This window comes from Schistocerca nitens, chromosome 5 (genome assembly GCF_023898315.1).
Source record: "Schistocerca nitens isolate TAMUIC-IGC-003100 chromosome 5, iqSchNite1.1, whole genome shotgun sequence".
NCBI lineage: Eukaryota > Metazoa > Arthropoda > Insecta > Orthoptera > Acrididae > Schistocerca > Schistocerca nitens.
Window position 1 is genome coordinate 413,173,133 of NC_064618.1, and position 23,183 is coordinate 413,196,315.

General features: G+C 45.8%; 1 protein-coding gene across 1 annotated transcript in view; it reads right to left on the minus strand.

Moving 5' to 3' along the window:
- The window catches only part of LOC126260189 (beclin 1-associated autophagy-related key regulator), a 123,638-nt gene that overhangs the window by 59,220 nt on the left and 41,235 nt on the right, over window positions 1-23,183 (minus strand). The window contains exon 6 of the mRNA XM_049957465.1: window positions 13,964-14,117. Within this exon, the coding sequence (XP_049813422.1) occupies window positions 13,964-14,117 (154 nt within the window). The remainder of the gene's footprint in view (window positions 1-13,963; window positions 14,118-23,183) is intronic.

The window sequence follows — 23,183 nt, forward strand, 5'->3', positions numbered from 1 at the left end:
GCATTTGATCTCGCAACTCACAATATGAATGGCACTGTCAAAACTACTAAACTGAACATTTATTTACACTTACTTACAAAATTTTCTCAAGTTCACAGAACACTGGCTATATTTCATCATAGTTTGCAGAAGAGAGATGAAGATGAGTAGCTTTCTTCGCTTTCTTCAGAAATTCTGGAGGAAAACTATTCATGTAACATGGACCACTGCTTCTTCTTTTCAAAACAGAAATGGACTCCAGTGGAGGACCTAAACTGATTGCGATTCTTCTTCACCAAGCTGAACACACACTCACATTCAGCATTGCTGCGCAGTAGAGTCAAAAAAGAAAGCATTAGCCTGGATAACCTATCGTACTTAGGAACATCAGCTCCATGAATGCTCATCAAGCGAGCCCATTTGGTATCATCTGTCAAGTTCTCGCTCTCAACAGTAGCAGATCATCCAACCTGCAGGGCCACAAACTGGCTCTGTAGTACATTCATTGTGTCCTCAGCTGACTCACTTCCCTTCCTTGGCACCAATGATAGAAACCTTTCTACAAGAACTTTACCGAAGAAAACTTGTTATCCTCAATTTTGAAAACTTCTGCAACCTTTGCATGTTTCAGTACTACATCACTGAGGTGAAACTTATTTATGATATAACCACTTGCAGAGCACCACTTGCAGAGCAGAAATAAGTGCTGACAGATGAAAAGAATGTTGATTTGTCTTTATCATTAAGTTTCTTCACCTAATTCGTTGTCTGAATGTCAATAACTAGATCATCATTGTCTCTCTGATTCTCAACAAGATGTTACTGAACTTTCTGTAACAGGGAACTCTTTATAACTTTAGGTTTAACAAACCTGGAAAGAAGGTGCTGTAATAGGTTCATCATTAGTTCTAACAGTTTATGAATTTGAAGGGAAGCACTCTGACGTGCAGCACTGAGATTCTCAAATACAGGAATGAAAGCACATAGGAAAGCACAGTATGCCTTGTTTAAGGCTGGAGAGAGAAACAGTTTTTCTTCACGGGTTTGAATAATTTTGTTCTTCAGCACAGGAGGGTCAGATTTTGTGGCAGATGCAAATCTCTTGGGGGCAACCAATTCTGATCACTCAACAGCCTTCCTCTTTCCATGCTTTAGAACCACCAAGCTCAGTTTGTGGGATTGTAAACAATGTTAAGCTAATTGATGCACACTGAGCACCTCATCTTTAAAGAACCCAAATAATGGATCCCACTGCTCCGTAGACATGTTTTAGTACCTCCTTAGTTTCCTTGTCGTGGAGCTCTTGGAACTTCTTCAGGTGTTCCTTCCTCTAGTAACCCTTTTCTAAGTAAAAGAAAATGTCAACTAAAAGTTCATCAATCTTAACAGGCAAACTGCTTGCATCTTTCTCAGCAGCCAAGTTAATCAAATGACATTAGAAACCCAGCACAAAGACATATGGCTGTGTTTCCCTTAAACCAGTAGCAACCCCATTTTTCATTCTATCCAGCACTGGAGCATTGTCTGAACAGAACAATACACAATTTGCAATTGGTATTTTGTAATACTCAAACTGTGAAATTAACAAATTCCCAATATTATGCCCCATTGAACCACCCACCAAGGCTGAGACAGACAGCACCGAAGTAACTATCTTTTCCTGCTTTTCCTCCAAACAGGTGATGACTAAGTGATAAAGCTTAGCTTCAATGTCATTGCTACCATCTGTTGCCAAAGTAAATGGTTCACACTGCATGCAACTAATGAGTTCATTTCTTGAATCTGTAGCCATTTCTTTTAAAATACGTGAAGTCTTTGTACAACCACAACCATATCATTTTGCAATTTCCAAACCAGAGAACATTTTCTTAAAAAGGGAACCAGCATGATCAGCAGTAACTATCGGAATATTATGTTCCATTAAAAATGAAGTGAACAAACATTCTGCGCTTATTACATCAAGGTCAACTCCAGGAATGGTAAAAAATTTTCCTACTGCTGCCCTTCATTTTCATGTTTAATGGATTTAATATAATTTATTAATTCAGCTCTTCCTCCAACAGCAAATTTTTATATCACACACATACATGGGACAGAATGCGAATGTTTTACCTTTCCGTGATCACACAATACAATGAAATACAGCAGAATATGCACGCCTGAAAGATTGATGATTTCGTTTCTTAGTTGAACTCATCAAGAAAACACTAAATTACACAAAAATTCATCACACGATTGCATGAATACTAGAACCTGAGTAAACATTGCATAAAGCCAAGCATAATCAAAGCTTTTCTGCTAACATGATGTTGAAGCACAAAGAGTATGCAGTGTTAATCTGTGTGACGTGAATATTGATACAACGTTTGACAGACTTTTGCCGACAGTGTTTCAAACACACAGACTTAATGAAAAAAATGCAGCAATATTCTGCAAGAAGGGATTATCGATAATATTATTGGCAACTTTCAGTCGAATTGCAAACACTCGCATCTCAGAATAGCAGCTATTATTGAAAGTAAAATCTGAAATAAGTTATGAATGCAGAGGGCAGGAACAAGCCCGGGGAGTGGAGGGGGAAAAAAAAAAGGGCCATGTTCATTTGGAATAACAGAAGACTACCTCAAAATCCGGAAATCTTCTGGGAAAACCGGCAAACTTGGCAGGTATGCCATTGCAATTATTGTGGGGCAAGAGTCCAGGTTAACATAAAGAAGGCGAGGGGAGGTCTAATGAAGCCGAGGAGAGGTCATGTCAACAGGTCAGTGGTCATCACAGACAAGGATGGGTTGAAATCCATAAAAACTGGGGCTGATTTAGTGTGAGGAGGAGGGAGTGAAGCCCCCCAGGATGTCGGGGAAACCTTATCCTTAAAGACTTGGGACATGCACTGCTCCTGCTCCTGTTCCTGCTCCTCACTCGGGAGGGAGGAGGTGTCATCAGTAAGGGAATAGGTGGTCACGATGTCCGGATTGGAGAGAGAGAGAGTAAGTGCCTTTGGGGCCTTCGGAGTGTGGTCCATCATCAGACCTAAGGCTTCTTGTCTTAAGCAGGCAGAAGAGTGGTGTTCCAAGAGGGAGCACTGTCTCTGGCAGGAGCCAGGGAAGAGGATTTCCCCTCTGGCCGTGGAGGAGAGGAAGGAGGAGGAGTTGCAGCTCCTTAAGGGGAAGGGAGAGGAGCTGCCAGAGGGGTTGGGGGGTTGGGAAGACGTAAATGAGGCAAATGTAGCTGAGAGATTCACAGAGTGAAGTCTGTCAAACTTCTTCTGGGCCTCAAAATAGCTGAGACAGTCGAGCGTCTGTATTTCCTGTATTGTTTTTTCCTTTGTATACTTTGAACGTTCTGGTGAGCGGGGAGAATGTAGCCCAGAGCAGTTTACACACATAGGCAGTGGAGTGCAAGGGCAGCCACAGTCACCACAGATGGGAGTTGTATCGCATCGTGAGGACATGTGGGCGAACTTGGTGGTGGTGGCTTGGGTTGAGTTGGGGCGGCACTTGACATTATGGTCATCAGCGCCCTGACAAAAAGTCAGCATGCAAATCTCATGGGTGGGAACGAAGGCTGTCCCCACACGTGGAGCAGTTTATAATGTATTAAAGTCTGCTGCCCTTCCCCACCAATTGATGCAGCATGACAGTCAAAATTTACAACCCTTGTAACACTGGAATCACTATCTGCGAGGCTGGTTGGCATATCTCCAATGAGACTGAGGGCTGCCCTAGTATCAGTATGTAGGACAAACATAACCACAATACGCTAAACTGAAAGCGGCACACCACAAACTTAACAGAGTGGTGGATCGTAGCGCCGGAGGAGGAAGCCATGTGTTAAAGGGCTATGCTCGATGTGCAGTCTGCTAAGCACAACCTCCTTCCAGCAGCGAGGCCAACATGAAGTCCGCCAAGCTTTGTGGTCGATTTGAGCGACCACAGTTTGTTGTCAGTCACCTGCAACCATTCAGTTTCCGACTGACGCATGAGGCACCTGTCAGAAAATGAGATGATGGCATACAACGAGAAGGGACATTGATGGACAGCACTAACCCAACATGCTTCCTTGGCGGCTTTTGTCAGCCATGTTGTTGCCCTGTATCCCAATGTGGCCAGGTACCCAGCAAAAGATCACCTCCTTGCCATGGTGTTGGAGCTGCTGTAAGGAGTCATGGATGAGCTGGATCAGCAAGTCTACTGGATACATTTAGTGAAGTGCTTGCAGTGCACTAAGAGAGTTGGAACAGATAAGAAACCAAGGTACGGTGATGTCTGTGAACCCTCTCCAGTGCCATCAGAATGCCATATGATGCCGCATCATAATTTGTTAAATGTTCTGGAAGATGCACTTTAAACCCTATCATGGAAAACAGCAGAACAACCGAGAGCATTCTCTTGCTGGGATCCCTCTGTATAAACAACAATAAAACCGTGGTACATACTTAAAATAGATGAAAACAAAGTTGTAAAAACAAAATCTGGAGTACAAGTTTTCTTGTACTGTGTCAAGTTTAAAATCATTTTGGGAAAGGTGCCAAGGTGGCAATGTGCTCCATCCCTGCCTGTGCATTTTGATGCCTGAAAGTTTCAGATCTTTTGAGACAGCCTGTAGCACTTATTCCAAATGGCTTGGTCGCATGGGCCCGATTCCTGAACAGCTGTTCCAAGATGGGTTGGACCACTGAACTAAATGTCAATGACTGACACTGAGATTTTCAGCTCCTGTTGAGCCAAAAGATTCATCACCGAATCCAGAGTGGTGGTTCACCAGCCTCTGCACGCAGACTCTGAACTGGGCTGGTCCAAAAGGCTCCAGTTGATATCTGAATGCCCTCATGGTGGGCAGCATCTAACATCCTGAGATAGGAAGGGCAGGCCAATCTGTAGACCATGCTGCCATAATCTAAGCGTGATCGAACAAGTGTCCTATAAAACTGCACGAGGCGGGACCTGTCAGCTCCCCATGTTTGCCCACTAACGCATTCCAAAATATTCAATGACTGGAAGCCGTTTGTTCATTGCTCTTCCAGGTGTGGGAGCCAATATAATTTTGAATCAAATAATAAACGCAAAAAGTGCACAGTGTCTTGAAAATGTAAAATATTGTCCTCCATTGTGAACACTGGCTGGTTAAAATACTGACGAGCACGGTTAAAATGGACACATGCAGTCTTCTCAGGTGAGAACCGGAAACCAGTTGTCTGGGCCCAGGTTAAGAGCATTTGACAGGGTTTCTGGCTGTGGAGGAAATGCCATTGATAGCGATGGCAAACAATGTGACACTGCCCTGGGGGACCCCATTCTCCTGAACATAGCAGTCAGACATGGCATTGCCAACGCGATATCATAAACACCAGTCCCTGAGAAAGGATTGGATCAGAAGCAACGGGCGTCCATGTAGTCTCCATTCATGAAGACACATACCAAATCGTTTCGATGTAAGGAGGGCTGCTGTATTGCTGTTTCCAGTAGAATTAAGTTGTCAAGGGTGGAACGGTAGCGTCTGAAACAGCACTGGGAGCAGCTCAGCTGACCTTGGTATTCGAGCATCCAGACGAGGCAGCGGTTGACCGTGCCTACAAGAGTCTTACCCATACAACTGGTAAGGTTGACACTCCGGTAAGTGTTAGGGGTGCTACGGCCCTTGCCTGGTTTCCGGAATGGAATTAATATTGCCTCCTTCCAGGTCATGTGGTACTGTCCATCAAATCAAATCTGATTGAAACAGGAGAGGAGTTGTCCTTTCGCTTCAGGGCACACATGACAAAGCAAAGCATTATGGAATTCATCAGGTACTGGCACAGTGTCTCTGGCTGTAGACAAAGCCGATTCCAGTTCCCACATGTAGAACAGAAGGTTGTAGACTTCCTAGTTATGCAAGAATAAATTAAGCTTCCTCATCCCCACAGTCCTACGGAACACCTGAAAAGTGGGAGATTATCTGGTCTACATAGTAACAGTAAAGAAGTATTCAGCTAAAACCCGAACCCTGTCTTCTGGCATATCCACCAAGACCCCATTACTTGACGAGGCCATAAGGGGACACGTACTACCCTTGCCTGAAATCCGTCTTATTGATTCTCAGACTTGTGCAATGGAAGTGGACTGATTAATGGAAGTCGTGAATTCCCTCCAGGATGCCCACTTCTGTTCTTTTATCACTCGCCTCACATGTGCTCTCGCAAATCTGAAGGTATGAAGATTGTCTGTAGTTGGACAGTGTTTGATGCTCTCGCAAATCTGAAGGTATGAAGATTGTCTGTAGTTGGACAGTGTTTGAAGTTCCGCAGAGCTGTTCATCTGGCCCTGATTGCCAATTGACAGTTGTCATTCCACCAAGGTACAGGCCACCATCTGAGGTATTTAGTAGACCTGTGTTCAGAAAGCAGATATTCTCAGAATGGATGAGTCGCTCTATCATCCGACACCTGGAGCAAGTGGTAACCGAGCCCCACAGCACATTGTGTGCACTGAAGTCCCCCACGAGGAGGAGTGGGCATGGGAGTGCCCAGAAGAGTTCTACCAGTGCGTCTGCATCCAAAGCATCATTAGGGGGCAGGTACAAAGTACACACTGTGATATTAAAGGGTGTGAGAACTTTCACAGTAATTGCTTGCAAGGTTGTGGTAAGAGGGACAGGAAAGGAGTGGCATCTGTCATCAAGGAAAACAGCCACTCCACCTTTAGCCCTGCCTCCAGTAGCATCGTCCTTACTGGATGCGTGGTGGTCCCATAATGCAGGTGTGCATTTCTTGTAAGCAGATGCAGAATGGTTTCTCTGAAACCAGAAGTTGCAATTCTTCCAAATGTGACCAATATCCATACAAATTCCACTGCAACACAGAAGTCCCTGTGGAAGCCATTGGTTAAGATGGTCCCCCTCCCTCGGAGGTGGTGATTTACTGGAAGTCCATATCCTTAAGACCACAGTCCCCATCAGAAAGGGAGAGCTCGCTGATCTGAAGGTTTAACTACTGCTTTCTTGGACTCAGAACTACTTTTTGAAGGGCGTTTTTCTTTGCTGACAGGAGGAAGTGGTTGCCTGGGTTGCGGGGATGGCTTAGTCGACTTCTGATGTTGGGTAGTGGTATGTGGCTTAGGTAGTAAGCGTGTTGCTGATGGCTTCCGAACGGCTTCAGTTTCAAGTGGAGTGTTCCCCCACAGTACATCAACAAGCGCATGCGCTTGTACTTGAATCTGTGGTCCGAGTTTGTGTGGAGGCATCACATTTAACGATTGGCGTCTTAAGGACTGATGCAAAAGAAGTAGCAAAAACTGGTGGTTGTGTAGCTTTGAAAGCTTTCTTGGCTTCACCACAGGTATGCATCTCTTTACTTTCAACTCCTGAATTTTCCTTTCCTCATTGTAAACCTCACATTTTCTGCTCACACTGGATGATCCCTGGAGAAGTTTACACATTTTGGAGGAAGTGTACAAGAATTGTCTGACTCGTGAGCTGAACCTCCACAACTGCCACACGTAGCCTTCCCATTACATCCTATAGTGGAACGGCCAAATCTTTGACGTTTGTTGCATCACACTGGATTAGGAAAAAATGCGCGATCTTAAGACGGATATAGCATGCAAGGATGTGTTTAGGTAATTTTGGAGTCCTAAATGTTAGAATAAATGTTGCTGATTTTTCCAATTTGCCATTGAGTCTCCTCATATAGTTCTGCACTTCCGTGATGCCCATATGTTTCCATTCTTCACGTAACTCCATGGGGTCCACCTCCATTATATCAGAGCAGGTAACCACGCCCTTATTAAAGTTAAGGGTGTTCTGAAACTCAGCCTCGACTGGGTAGTCACCTATGGCCTTACATCCCACAAGCTTAGATATTTGGTTTGAATTAGCACTGTCAACTAGAAGCGTTCCGTAATGAAGTTGTTTGACACTGTTTAGAGACCCAGCTATACCTTCCAATGCATTGTGAATAGGGAAAGGGGAGATCTTCTCAAAGGTTCTCCCTGTTCCATTGATTACAATGACAGTATTATGGCACACTAATGCCCTGTTACTATCATTCTGATATTTCTTTTTGGGGGGACTGACCAATCGAGCTCTCTTTGAGGAGTAGGTGTAGGTACTGCCTGACGGTACACCTCTCACGTCAGGTGTAATGGTAGTTTGATAAGACAGTTCCATAGGGATCCCACGACGCTAGGGAAATAACTGTTGACCCAGGTAAATCCCTGCATACCTGAGCAAGCCTTATACAACCGGAGGGGGAGGGGGGGGGGAGGGGGCTGGTGTCCCAGAGGTTGCCCGCTAGAGATTGTTGTAACTCAACAGCCATTCACCTCATCAGCACATAGCACACCTTGAGGTTGAGGTTTTATTTTATTTTATTTTATTTTTATATATATGTGTATAACTTCCTTGCAGTCCAGGCAATGAAGCCAAGACAACCGTTCTCTGAAACACACAACATTCCACCGCTGAGCTGCATGGTGGTCGCTGAAGCATGCCCAGAGCTTACGGTGACAGAGGGCGCCGCCAGCCCTTACCAGTCCCCAACACAGGAACCACAGGGTCGCCAAGTCTGTGTTCAGCAAATGAATGCTGAGCCCCTGAGGGGTGCGCAAACTTGAGGCAATGGAAGCAATGCATCAAGGTGGAATGTATGGTCTGATGTCGTATCTTTATACCATCACCTTAACTTTCGCGGGCAGAGCATCCCCCTCAAAGTCAGGATGAAAGTGTGGGTGTCTACATGATTAGCTTTAGGGCCTCTCTGGACATGCCGGACAAAATGTACACCACGTCATTCCAGATTAGTCTATGTTCATTACCAGACTGGAGGAGAAGGTCCCTACTGTAAATTACACCTGTATCATAGTGAGAGACTTTTAAGGAGTGATAGCCACTGGTTGGCAGAAGTTGTCTTTATAAGGAGGGAACCAGATCTCATCTTGCTTAAGCATTCAACTTCACTGAACTTGCCCTCAATGTATTCCACAAAACAAAAAATAAAGGGAGTTTGGTGGTGGCAAAAGTCCTGGAACACTCCAGGAACTGCGGAAAGGGTTCTGCGCCAAGTGCGATGGCTGGGCCCTTCTCCCAACAAAGTGGGGAAAAAGGCAAAACGGGAATGAGACAGAACTATTTCTAGGAAGATATGCAACTGCGAAAGAGAGACCTGATAGTTTACATATTTCATGTGCCGAGCGTCCGCCCTGGTATCACCCACTCCGATCATGGGCTCGTCCCACTTCCTAGCGACAGCAACGGCTGCCTGGCATGATGGTCGTTGCAGCAAGTTCCAATGCCCCGAAGAGATAGGCAACTACTCCTAGGCTTTCACAGTGCAGGTACCAGCAGTACGATGCCTGTGGTCTCAGTGGGCTCAACCAGATGGGTACATGACAGATCCACCACACTGACTACTGAGCTAGTGACCTAGCAAGGAAGTGAAACTGCTATGGTGAGGAGGGAGGGCTAGGGGGAAAAGGGAGAGGGAGAGGAACCCATGCAGAGGACACTAGGGAGGGAGTTCTTCTACATCTACATTTATACTCCGCAAGCCACCCAACGGTGTTTGGTGGAGGGCACTTTACGTGCCACTGTCATTACCTCCCTTTTCTGTTCCAGTCGCGTATGGTTCGCGGGAAGAACGACTGTCTGAAAGCCTCCGTGCGCGCTCGAATCTCTCTAATTTTACATTCGTGATCTCCTCAGGAGGTATAAGTAGGGGGAAGCAATATATTCGATACCTCATCCAGAAACGCACCCTCTTGAAACCTGGCGAGCAAGCTACACCGCGATGCAGAGCGCCTCTCTTGCAGAGTCTGCCACTTGAGTTTGCTAAACATCTCCGTAACGCTATCACGCTTACCAAATAAGCCTGGGACGAAATGCGCCGCTCTTCTTTGGATCTTCTCTATCTCCTCCGTCAACCCGATCTGGTACGGATCCCACACTGATGAGCAATACTCAAGTATAGGTCGAACGAGTGTTTTGTAAGCCACCTCCTTTGTTGATGGACTACATTTTCTAAGGACTCTCCCAATGAATCTCAACCTGGTACCCGCCTTACCAACAATTAATTTTATATGATCATTCCACTGCAAATCGTTCCACACGCATACTCCCAGATATTTTACAGAAGTAACTGCTACCAGTGTTTGTTCCGCTATCATATAATCATACAATAAAGGATCCTTCTTTCTATGCATTCGTAATACATTACATTTGTCTATGTTAAGGGTCAGTTGCCACTCCTGGCACCAAGTGCCTATCCGCTGCAGATCTTCCTGCATTTCGCTACAATTTTCTAATGCTGCAACTTCTCTGTATACTACAGCATCATCCGCGAAAAGTCGCATGGAACTTCCGACACTATCTACTAGGTCATTTATATATATTGTGAAAAGCAATGGTCCCATAACACTCCCCTGTGGCACGCCAGAGGTTACTTTAACGTCTGTAGACGTCTCTCCATTAGTAACAACATGCTGTGTTCTGTTTGCTAAAAAGTCTTCAATCCAGCCACACAGCTGGTCTGATATTTCCGTAGGCTCTTACTTTGTTTATCAGGCGACAGTGCGGAACTGTATCGAACGCCTTCCGGAAGTCAAGGAAAATAGCATCTACCTGGTAGCCTGTATCTAATATTTTCTGGGTCTCATGAACAAATAATGCGAGTTGGGTCTCACATGATCGCTGTTTCCGGAATCCATGTTGATTCTCCTACAGAGTAGATTCTGGGTTTCCAAAAACGGCACGATACTCGAGCAAAAAACATGTTCTAAAATTCTACAACAGATCGACGTCAGAGATATAGGTCTATAGTTTTGCGCATCTGCTCGACGACCCTTCTTGAAGACTGGGACTAACTGTGCTCTTTTCCAATCATTTGGAACCTTCCATTCCTCTAGAGACTTGCGGTACACGGCTGTCAGAAGGGGGGCAAGTTCTTTCGCGTACTCTGTGTAGAAACGAATTGGTATCCCATCAGGTCCAGTGGACTTTCCTCTGTTGAGTGATTCCAGTTGCTTTTCTATTCCTTGGACACTTATTTCGATGTCAGCCATTTATTCGTTTGTGCGAGGATTTAGAGAAGGAACTGCAGTGCGGTCTTCCTCTGTGAAACAGCTTTGGAAAAAGGTGTTTAATATTTCAGCTTTACGCGCGTCATCCTCTGTTTCAATGCCATTATCATCCCGGAATGTCTGGATATGCTGTTTCGAGCCACTTACTGATTTAACGTAAGACCAGAACTTCCTAGGATTTTCTGTTAAGTCGGTACATAGAATTTTACTTTCGAATTCACTGAACGCTTCACGCATAGCCCTCCTTACGCTAACTTTGAGATCGTTTAGCTTCTGTTTGTCTGAGAGGTTTTGGCTACGTTTAAACTTGGAGTGAAGCTCTCTTTGCTTTCGCAGTAGTTTCCTAACTTTGTTGTAGTACCACGGTGGGGTTTTCCCGTCCCTCACAGTTTTACTCGGCACATACCTGTCTAAAACGCATTTTACGATTGCCTTGAACTTTTTCCATAAACACTCAACATTGTCAGTGTCGGAACAGAAATTTTCGTTTTGATCTGTTAGGTAGTCCGAAATCTGCCTTCTATTACTCTTGCTAAACAGATAAACCTTCCTCCCTTTTTTTATATTCCTATTAACTTCCATTTTCAGGGATGCTGCAACGACCTTATGATCACTGATTCCCTGTCCTGCACTTACAGAGTCGAAAAGTTCGGGTCTGTTTGTTATCAGTAGGTCCAAGATGTTATCTCCACGAGTCGGTTCTCTGTTTAATTGCTCGAGGTAATTTTCGGATAGTGCAATCAGTATAATGTCACTCGATGGTCTGTCCCTACCACCCGTCCTAAACATCTGAGTGTCCCAGTCTATATCTGGTAAATTGAAATCTCCACCTAAGACTATAATATGCTGAGAAAATTTATGTACAATGTATTCCAAATTTTCTCTCAGCTGTTCTGCCACTAATGCTGCTGAGTCGGGAGGTCGGTAATAGGAGCCAATTATTAACCTAGCTCGGTTGTTGAGTATAGCCTCCACCCATAATATTTCACAGGAACTATCCACTTCTACTACACTACAGGATAAACTACTACTAACAGCGACAAACACGCCACCACCGGTTGCATGCAATCTATCCTTTCTAAACACTGTCTGTGCCATTGTAAAAATTTCAGCTGAATTTATCTCTGGCTTCAGCCAGCTTTCTGTACCTATAACGATTTCAGCTTCGGTGCTTTCTATCAGCACTTGAAGTTCCGGTACTTTACCAATGCAGCTTCGACAGTTTACAATTACAATACCGATTGCTGCTTGGTCCCCGCATGTCCTGACTTTGCCCCGCACCCTTTGAGGCTGTTGCCCTTTCTGTACTTGCCCGAGGCCATCTAACCTAAAAAACCGCCCAGTCCACACCACACAACCCCTGCTACCCGTGTAGCCGCTTGCTGCGTGTAGTGGGCTCCTGACCTATCCAGCGGAAACCAAAACCCCATCTGGCTCACACTCAGATGTCAAATTCGGAGATGAGGGTCAAACCCCTACAGGGGACCAAAAAAGAAAAGCTGCAAAAGAGGAAAAAAGCAAACAAACCAAAACTGCAAGCTGAAACGAAGTCAGGAGGATAGCTGGGCCAACATAAATAAGAACACCAAGGAAGGAGCAAAGGGAAAGGAAGGAGAAAAGGGAAAGGAATAAGGACAGGAGGGAGAAGGAAGGGGAAGGTAAAGCAGCCCAGAAAAGAAGAAAGGCTAAAATAGCTCGGGGACCTGTGTGTGCCCCACACCTACCCACAAAAGAGCTGTTGGCCCCCTGTGGGGTGGAAAGTGATCTTTGGCTTGGTCAAACACTCTCAACCTGCTATGTGCAAACATTTCCAACATCTGTGATTGCAAGACTATCAGAAACTTACAGAAAGTACTCACAAGTGAATATCAGACAGCAACTACCTGCAAAAATTTGCTCCTAGTGCAAACAATTTTCCGAGTACTATCTGAGAGCATGAAATTGTGGGAGAGGAAGAAACTCTCATGTGAACCCCAGCCCTAACAGTAAAAAAAGCCTTCATTCTTAACTGTTTCCACCCTTTCTATTACTTTAAATATCACATGTGATTCCCACTGAAGATCAGCTCCATAACCACGTGGGCAACAAAAAAATTTCATTATTTCACAAATGTAAACAATAACAACAATAGCTTTAAAAAGAGAGAGAGAGAGAGAGAGAGAGAGAGAGAGAGAAACACACACACACACACACACACACACACACACACACACACACACACACACACACTTAGATGTCCGATATTTTCCCTCTGTATGAAATGTACGGATTCCATAATGCGATACTTCGAAAAATAGAACAAACTACTGAATATTAAATCCGAAACTGAAATGATCCATTAACGCTCCCACGGAAAACAGACAGCACAATGACTTGCAATACCCAAACATAATTCAGGGCTGAACCTATATACAAATTCCAAAAGTAACTATTTCCCCAAAGTTAACAACATATTCCTGGTCCATTCAAAGACAGGCACGAAAAAGGATAACAGAATTGTTTCTGCATGAGTCTAACAGGTTTAGAAGTTTTAGAACTAACATTAAAATATTTATCGATGGTCCATTTAGAAATGAGAGACACAATGCACTGTGTCTTAAGATCTACACTACATATTTCTCAGAAGTTGTCTAACAGGTGACTTTGAGAAACGGCTATTATGAAACAGAAACGGCTATTATGAAACAATATAATATGCTCCAAACAATTTCCTTGTCATTGTAATTTTTACAAAAAAATGATTTGGATAATAAAAATCATGTACCTGGTATTGTTTACAAATATTACTTCCCATAAATCTCATTCACATAACCAAACAAACAAATAAATCAAACATATGGATGTTCCACGTCAATCATAAGCTTATGTAATGTCTTCTGGAGTAAGACAAAAGAGGTACTGCAACCCCAGTGAAGTAGTGATAAAGTACTTTTTACCTGTAACTCAATTTTGCTGGCAACCATACATCCAAATAAAATGCCAATACATTGATCAACTGGGTTGTGTATGTAAGGGCAGCACTAATGTTGTATGCTGCATTGTGGTCAACATCACTGTTACCACTAGGAACACCATCCCTGTTTGCAGCAACTATAACATACAAAAAACAGAATAAGCAACATAATTTCAATATACGAGTGACATACTACATTTTGTTATTATAAAACACAAAATGTCTGAGATTTCACTGTTTTGAAATATCCTTGATTTTTATACATCAAGCATCCCCCCCCCCCCTCAGTTATTCATTTTGCTGCTGAATAGTATGCAGTATCTTGTGAATAAATCATTCTTAGAGAAAATGGTGTTGGTGACCTTCATGCTTTTGCAACAAGTTATCAGTGAAGGCCATTCAAAATGAACAAACACATTACAAAGAAGACTGACTAAATCCAGTACATGCTCAAAATGAAGCAGTTTTGTCTTCTGCCCCTATAGCTAACCAATTGGATGTCTTGTGTAGCTAATTGTTCAGGCATAACTTTTGAGGTGAATAAAACGGCATGAGCTATGAAAACCAATTACTGAGAACTGGAATAGAGTGAAGCACAAATTCTGTTATTTGAAAGGCATATTAAATTATGGTACTATTTGTGTTAGAGTAGTAGTAGTAGTAGTAGTAGTAGTAGAGGGGTTTTGGGCGCACGACAGCAAGGTCTTCAGTGCCCGTTCAGTAACAGAGGGAGACTGGTGTCAAGAAAATTCCCAGAACAGGAATATAAAACGGAACAAAACACGGGTAATAATAGTTGAAAAATATGTGCTCACCTACACCGAAGCGTGGGGTGAAGCAGGGTGTCAGCAGTAAAACACAGACAACACAGGAAGAAAATGATAGAGGGAGCTAAAACAATGTAGCAGATGGAAGTGGCTGGCTGACCACAAGGAAAAAAGGGGAGGAGTCAGCCACTCTGCAATACACTAAAACCTCCAGCCTAAAAGTTTAGGCCAGAGTCCAGACACATCACAAAACTTAAAAACCCTAGACACACTCGTCTCATCGTTAGCTAAAACAGAAGGCAGATCCCCATCAACTTGTGCTTCTGCCCTTGCATCACGGTATAAAATGCAGTCTGTTAAAATGTGCCGGACAGAGATGTGCACACCACAAGTATCACAAAACGGAGGATCCTCCCGCCGTAATAAAAAGCTATGTGTGAGAGGACAGTGCCCGATCCGAAGACGTGTGAGGGCCACCTCTTCCCGCCTGAGCAACCGGCAGGAGGAACGCCACGGCCGAGTGGTTGACTTTACCAATCGCAGTTTATTGGCCGTCACCGCCAGCCATTCGTCCTCCCACAACTGTGGAGTGCAGCAATGACCGACTGCAAGGGGATAGGACACTGGACCACATCCTGCTCTCTGCAGGCCTCCTTGGCAGCCCGATCGGCCTGTTCATTGCCCCATATGCCGACATGACCAGGCACCCAGCAGAAGGATACCTCTTTACCCCGCCGTTGGAGCAAGTACAGTTGGTCATATATCAGCTGGACCATCTCCTCAGTCGGGTATAGGTTCTGCAGTGATTGTAAGGCACTAAGAGAATCGGAGCAGAGAAGAAATCGATCGCCCCGAACACGATGCATCAGCTGCAGTGCCTTCAGAATCGCGTGGAACTCCACTGCGAAAACGGTATATTCAGCAGGGAGGCGAATCCGGGTAACATGATCAGGGAACACCACAGAACAGCCAAGGAAATTCTCCTGTTTGGAGCCATCAGTGTAAACGACAGTGAAACCGTGATGCACATCTAAAATGTTAAAAAACAGTGACTGGACTGTAAAATCTGGCGTGCCATCTTTCTTAAGACGAGTCAAATCTAAAATAAGTTTGGGTCTCCGGAGGAGCCAAGGTGGAGATCTGCTCCAACCGCGACGTAAAACACGAAGACCAGCCATAGACATTGCAGCGAGGCAATCCTGTGCACGAATCCCATAGGGCTGCGTTGCATGTTGCCGGTTATGAAATAACCGTGCCAGAGGAAGCTGAGCAACGGTATGGTATGCAGATGTGTATGGTGTGGACAAAGTTTTATTTGTGTTAGAGAAGATGATTTAAGCATTTACAGTGATGCTGATTTTGCTTGTGGCAAGCAGGCAAGGCTTCAAGAACCAGCATTGCGACCAAGTATTCTGGTGGGGAAATATCATGGACAGGTCAGTTGCAGGAGATACTGGATAAGCGTACAACTGAAGTAGAAATTATTTTATCAAGTAAAGCAATCACATAATTATTCTGATTGCTTTGCTTACTAAGTGAATTAACTGAAATGCCAGATCAACTTCCAACACTTTATTGGTTGGTTGGATTGGAGAAAGGACCAAACTGTGCAGTCATCAGTCCCTCCGACCTTGGAATAACTAAAACTGATAAAACCCCACACTATAAGAGGGAACTACAATGGCCATAAAATTACAAATTATTGATAGAGAAGAAGGAAGAAGGCGGAAGAAGAGAGGAGGGTAAAAAAGCGACTAATGAGAGGGGCGTGAAGGAAGAAGCACAGGTAGACAAGATAAGACACTCAAGATAAAACAGACCTCATAAAGAAAGGAGTGGGAAGGTAGAGGGTGGGGGTGAACCACCACCAAGCCCAGTCGAAGCCATTCATATCGGGGCAAAGGGGGGAGCAAGACAGCCTGCCATCCCCTCCACCCACCAATGAGGTTGGGGGTGAACCACCACCAAGCCCAGTCGAAGCCAGTCATATCGGGGCAAAGGGGGGAGCAAGACAGCCTGTCATCCCCTCCACCCACCAATAAGGTTGGAGGTCCCACCCTTAACTAAGGTGATAAAAACCCCCATCACAAAGAAATCTTAAAACTAGATCAGCCGCTGAGGCTCTGTCAGATAACGCCTGGTGTAGCGAGTCAGGAAAGCTGAAAGTCCGTCACAGGGCGGCTAAGTCGTGACAGTCCAGTAAGAGGTGAAATACAGTCAACATTGATCCACAATGACAGAGAGGGGGATCCTCACGACGGAGGAGATAACTGTGAGACAGCCAAGTATGGATGATGTGGAGCTGGCAAAGGACGAAAGAGGCTTTACGAGAGGCCCATAAGGAGGACCACCACATAGTTGTAAAATCCTTGATCGCCCTGAGCTTGTTCGGTGAAGAAAGAGTGTGCTATTCTGCATTCCAAAGTCCCAAAACCTGACAACGTAATGCCAAGCAAAGGTGTATTTCTGGAATGCCAATAGCAAGAGATGGCCCGTTAGTAGCCAATTTAGCCAGTCGATCAGCAAGTTCATTGTCAGGGATCCCAACATGGGCGGGGGTCCAAATGAAAACCACTGAGCATCCATGTTGATCAAGGAGAGAAAGGGAGTCCTGGATAGCTATGACCAACGGGTGGCCAGGGAAGCATTGGCCGATAGCTCGCAAACTGCTCAAGGAGTCACTACAGATAGCGAAGGACAGTCCTGAGCAGAAGCGGACATGATCCAGTGCGCACAAGATGGCTACCAATTCTGCAGTAAAAACACTACAGCCATCTGGCAAGGAGCAAAATTCCATGTGTCTCGCATGGGTGTAAGCATAACCAGTGTGACCAGCAACCATGGAGCTATCAGTATAAATCACTTCTGAACCCTGGATTGAACTGAGGAGACAGTAGAATTGGTGGCGAAGGGCCTCCGGAGGGACAGAATCCTTTGAACTGATGGAGAGATGAAGACAGAGCTGTGGCCAAGAGACACACAACAGGGAGGGGTACCTGCGTGAGTGGAGAAAAGAGGTTGTAAAGGGGTGCTCGAGCTCAGAAAAGAGCAGCTGAGTGCAGGCAGCCACAGAAATCCCACATCGTGGCCGCCACTGCGGGAGGTTAATCTCCATGTATGGATAAAGGAGACCATAATAAGGGTGCTATGGGGTGCAACAAATGTGAAGCGCATAAGATATCAGCTGTGGTTGGCGCAAAACTCGCAGTGGTGGAATCCCCTCCTCTGAGAGAAGACTAATTACGGGGCTAGTCCGGAAGGCACCAGTTGCAAGTCGTACCCGACAATGGTGGATAGGGTCTAGTATCTGCAATGTTGAAGGTGACACAGAACCATTGACTGGACTCCCCTAGTCTAAATGAGACTGGACCAGCGCTTTGTACAATCGCAGGAGAACAGAGCGGTCTGCACCCCAGGTGGTATTGCACAGACATCTACGAACATTGAGATGTAACCAGCACGTTCTCTTCAGCTGGCGAAGATGAGGGAGCGATGTCAACCTGGCATCGAAGACCAGACCCAAGAAGTAATGGGTGTCCACTACCTCGAGGGATTGGCCATCGAGGAACAGGTCCGGATGGGGATGGATTGTAAGGCGACAGCAAAAATGCATGACAAGACTTGGCCACCGAAAACCGAAAGCGATGGGAGAGAGCCAAAAATTGCCCCCCGTAGACGGCGTTCTGCAGCGCCCATGACAGAGGAAACGACGTAGATACAAAAATCGTCAGCATACAAAGAGGGGGACACTTGGCCCAGCAGCTGCCACCAGTCCATTAATGGTGATGAGAAAGAGAGGAATGCTCAGTACAGAACCCTGTGGAACTGCATTTCCTTGCCAATGGGAAGTGCTGTATGAGAAACCAACTTGGACCCGGAAAGAGTGACAAGAAAGAAAGTTACGGATAAAAACAGGCAGTGTCATGAAGGCCCCATTTGTAAAGGGTGGTGAGGATGCGGTGGCGCCAGGTGGTGTCGTAGGCTTTATGCATGTCAAAGAAGACTGCAATGAGGTGTTGCCGATGGGCAAAAGACGGCTGAATAGCAGACTTCAGGTGGACCAAGTTATTCACCGTAGAGCAGTCACAGTGAAAACCACCTTGAGACAATGACAAAAGATCACGGGATTCAAGGATCCACAACAGCTGCCGACTCAACAGGAGCTTGCAGAGGGTGTTGGTAAATCTAATTGGACGGTAGGTATCCAACTGAAGAAGTGGCTTCCCATGCTTCAACACCGGAATAACAATGCTTTCTTGCCACTGGGTAGGAAATACCCCCTCACTCCACAGATGGTTGAAAAGGATCAGTATACGACGGTGCCCAGCCACCAATAAGTGTTGGAGCATTTGATTACGTATACAATCGGGACCAGGAGCCGTGACGAGACAAAGGGCGAGGGCACTGGCGAATTCCCACTCCCTAAATGAGGCATTATAAGGCTCCAAGCAGCGAGACGTGAGACAAAGACAGTCGTTCCGAGCGCTCTTTCGGGAGGAGGAATGCGGGAGGATACTGAGTCGATGCAGAGGTTTGGGCAAAGTGTTGAGTGAAATGCTCTACGACAAAGTCTCGATGGGTAAGGACAATAGCACGCACAGGAATTCCTGCAACACCAGTGGGACGACGATGGCCAAAAATTCGCCTCAGTTTCGCCCAGACTTGTGAAGAGCGGGTGTGCGGTCCTATGGCAGCCATATATCATTCCCAGCAAATCTGTTTCTGAAATTTGATTAGGTAATGGGCCTGGGCATGGAATCGTTTAAAGACCAGAAGGAGAGCACTAGAAGGGTGCCGCTTGAAGTGTTGAAGAGCACGGCGGCGGTCTTTTATGGCCGCAGTAATTTCCGGAGTCCACCAAGGGACCATCTTCCAACGACGAGAACCCAAGGAAGAAGGGATAGCTGAAACAGCTGCAGAAAGAATGGTGGCAGTCAAAGTCTGAGTAGACTCATCAATACTACTGTGTGGTAATACAGGGGGGATGGTAGCAGAGGAGAAGGCACCCCAATCAGCTTTAGAGAAGGCCCACTTGGGAGGGTGATGGAGCGAGATATACTGAAGGAAGGTCAAAACAATCGGGTACTGATCGCTGTCGCATATGTCATCACGGACACCCCCACTGAATGGAGGGAAAAAGGCCGGAACTGCAGATGGAGAGGTCAATGGCAGAGAAAGTGCCGTGCGCCACAATAAAGTGTGTGGGAGCACCAGTGTTTAGGAGACAGAGGTCAAGCCCTACCAGAACAGCTTCAACTGTCCTTCCCAGGGCAGCAGTAGTGTGACTACCCCAAAGAGGGTTGTGGGCATTAAAGTCCCCTAGAAACAGGAAGGGAGAAGGGAGTTGTTGAAGAAGGGTGGTTAGGGCAAGGGATGTGGGCGGCCTGTCAGGTGGGAGGTAGAGATGAGATTACAGATTGTCATTGGAGTGGCCACATGGACTCTGACAGCAATTGCTTCCAGAGTGGTATGGAGGGCAAGGTGCAAACACCACCATTAGCCCGCAAGAGGCCAATTCAGTTTCAACAGAAAAGGTGCACGATGAGTCTCCCAGAGAGCAATACAAGTAGCAGAGTAGGAGGAAAGAAGGGGCTGCAACTCCAGGAGGTAACGCAAATAGCCATTCCAATTCCTCTGGAGGATTCTCAAGCTGGAGTCCAAATGGAAAGCGAAAGGACCAGAACAGGTCATGCCGCCAAGTCACCATCCGTCACCGATAAGGATGGGGTAATGTCAATTGGCTGGAGGAGGGGAAGGCGGCACCCTCAGGGGGTACCAGAGAGGCCTTGTCCTTATTCTTACGTTTCTGCTTCTTCTCTTGTGAAGGAATAGAAGGGCAGACTGCAGTGAGGTCGGGCACGGAATCACACCTGTCAATCTTGGCGCCCACTGGCTGTGGATCGTGCGGCAGATGGGGAGCTGCAGATCGCCTTTCAGGGGGGTGCTGGGAAGAGGAGTTCCGGGAGGGAGCTCCAGTACTGGTGGCTGCCAAAGAAGGGGAACACTTCTCCAGTGGGGGAGGGGGAGCAGCACCCGAAAGGATAGGAATGGATACTGAAGGGGAGGGGGAGGGGGAGAGAGAGGGTGTGGGTGTGGGGCGAATGGGGCGGGGCTGGGAAGAGGAGGGTGTATGAGGGGGAATGGACGTAACTGAAGCAAAAGTAGAAGTTATAGTCACGGGATGGAGCCGGTCATACTTTCGACAAGCCTCAGTGTATGTTAGTCAATCTAAGGTCTTGTACTCTTGAATTTTTTGTTCTTTCACATACACCGGGCATGCTGGTGAGCATGAAGGATGCTGCACATTACAACTGATGCACACTGGCGGGGGCACAGGCACTCCTCTCATGGAAGAGGAGCCCACAGTCACAGCAGTGGGGATCATTGCTGCAGCGGCAAGACGGGTCCAAACCATAAGCATTTAAAGTATCTCATTGGTGGTGGAATATAAGGTTTTACATCACACTGATACACCATCACCTTGACCTTCTCCTGGAGGGGATCACCCTCGAAGGCCAGATAAAGGCGCCTGTATCGGTGCGATTGCTTTGAGGGCCTCGCTGTACACGGCATATAAATCGGACTCCTTGCCGCTCAAGGTTTGCACGGAGCTCCTTGTCAGTTTGGAGAAGAAGACCCCAGTGGAAAATGATGCCCTGTGCCGAGTTCAAAGGTTCGTGGGGTGCGACGGAGACTGGGATGTCACCAAGATGGTCACAAGTATGCAGGGTTTCAGATTGGGCAGCAGATGTCTTTATGAGCAAAGAACTGGACCACATTTTACTCATGGGTCCCACTTCACCATACTTATCTTCAATTGTCTCCACGAAAAACAAAGGCTTGGACGTGGCAAAACTTTCGCCATCTGTCCTGGTACAAAACAGGTACTGAGGGAAAGGTTTCAACTGAAGCTGGCGAGCTTGACCCTCTTCCCAGGGGGTGGCCAGGGAGGGGAAGGCCAAACGATCAGAAGAAGGAGTTTCATGTCTTCTATTACTCTTAGAGACGGCCACGGAATGGCTTCATGCTTCATGTGCAAAGCGTCCGCCCTAGTACCACCCACTCCAACCATGGGCTCGCCCTGTGGGCACCACCCAGCCACAGCAAGGGCTATTTGGCACGGCAGCCACTGCCAGGAGATCTGATGCCCCAACGTGATGAGCATCGACTCCTTGGCATTCACCAGGCGTTAACAGCTCAGGTATTAGCAGTGTGATCCCTGTGTTGTCAGGGGGCTCAGCCAAGTGGGCATTTAACAGTCCCACCACATGGACTGGCTACAGTGCTAGTGATCTAGCAGGAAGGGGGCCACGGTGCAAGGGGAAAAGGGATGGGAGGGGAGAGATGAGCCTGCTCCATGGAAACTAGATTGGGAGTTCATCCCAAAATGGCTCACACTGAACGGAAAACACTGGAAATGGAGGTCAAACACCAAGGGGACCAAAAATGCCGAAAAGGAGATGAAAACAGCAAACTAAATAATGGCACATACCAAAACAAAGCCAGGAGGATAGCCAGGTCGATATAAAGAAGTTCACCAAGAGGGAAATAAGGGGGCAGGGAGAAAGGAGCATTTACAGGGAAGGAGAGGAACAGGGATGGTAATACAGTCTGGAGAAAGGAAGGACACTGCAATAGCTCGGGGCCCCATGCCTGCCACACACACACACACACACACACACACACACACACACACACACACAAAAGGGACTGTGAGGCCCCTGGGGAGGTCCAACACTTTATGCTGACAATAATAGTCCATTGAAACCAGTTAAACACCATATTGCCAACAATAAAATACATATATGTCCAAGACTCCTATGTTCATGAAAGATTACTGAATGGCAAAATTACATTGGAACACACAGATGAAAAGAATGGGTTGGCTGATCTTGTGATAAAGCCACTTTAACAACTTCCATTTACTTTACTATGTGTAGAGATTGGCATGCTGAAGTCAAACAGCAATTCTTGGTTTATAATAAATGTTTGGACGTTCACTGTAAACTACCATCCCACGACATTCTGCAATATCTTTGAATTTCATAAAAAGTATTTGTAATCTGTTCTGTTAATCATCAGTTTGTAATAGTCTGGAAATAAATCTTTCTTAAATGAAACTACTGGTTGAACTTAGTACTTCCGCAACAAATTTTATAGTTTACATAGCCGAAAATTCCCAATTGTAAATTAACTGTTTATTACAAAAATGAAATTTCATTTCTATTGGTACAGTGGTCAACAGAGAGTGTTTGTATCTCAGTTCAAGTGTTAATGATGAACAAAGCTACCATATGCTCTAACTGGCCAATGAAGACTACTATAGACAGTTTCCTAACCACAAAGCACTAGGACGAGAAGTTTTTATACATATTTCTCACAAACTTCATAAGACTTGTTCAATTTCCTGCAGACACAGTGAATAGACACATGTAC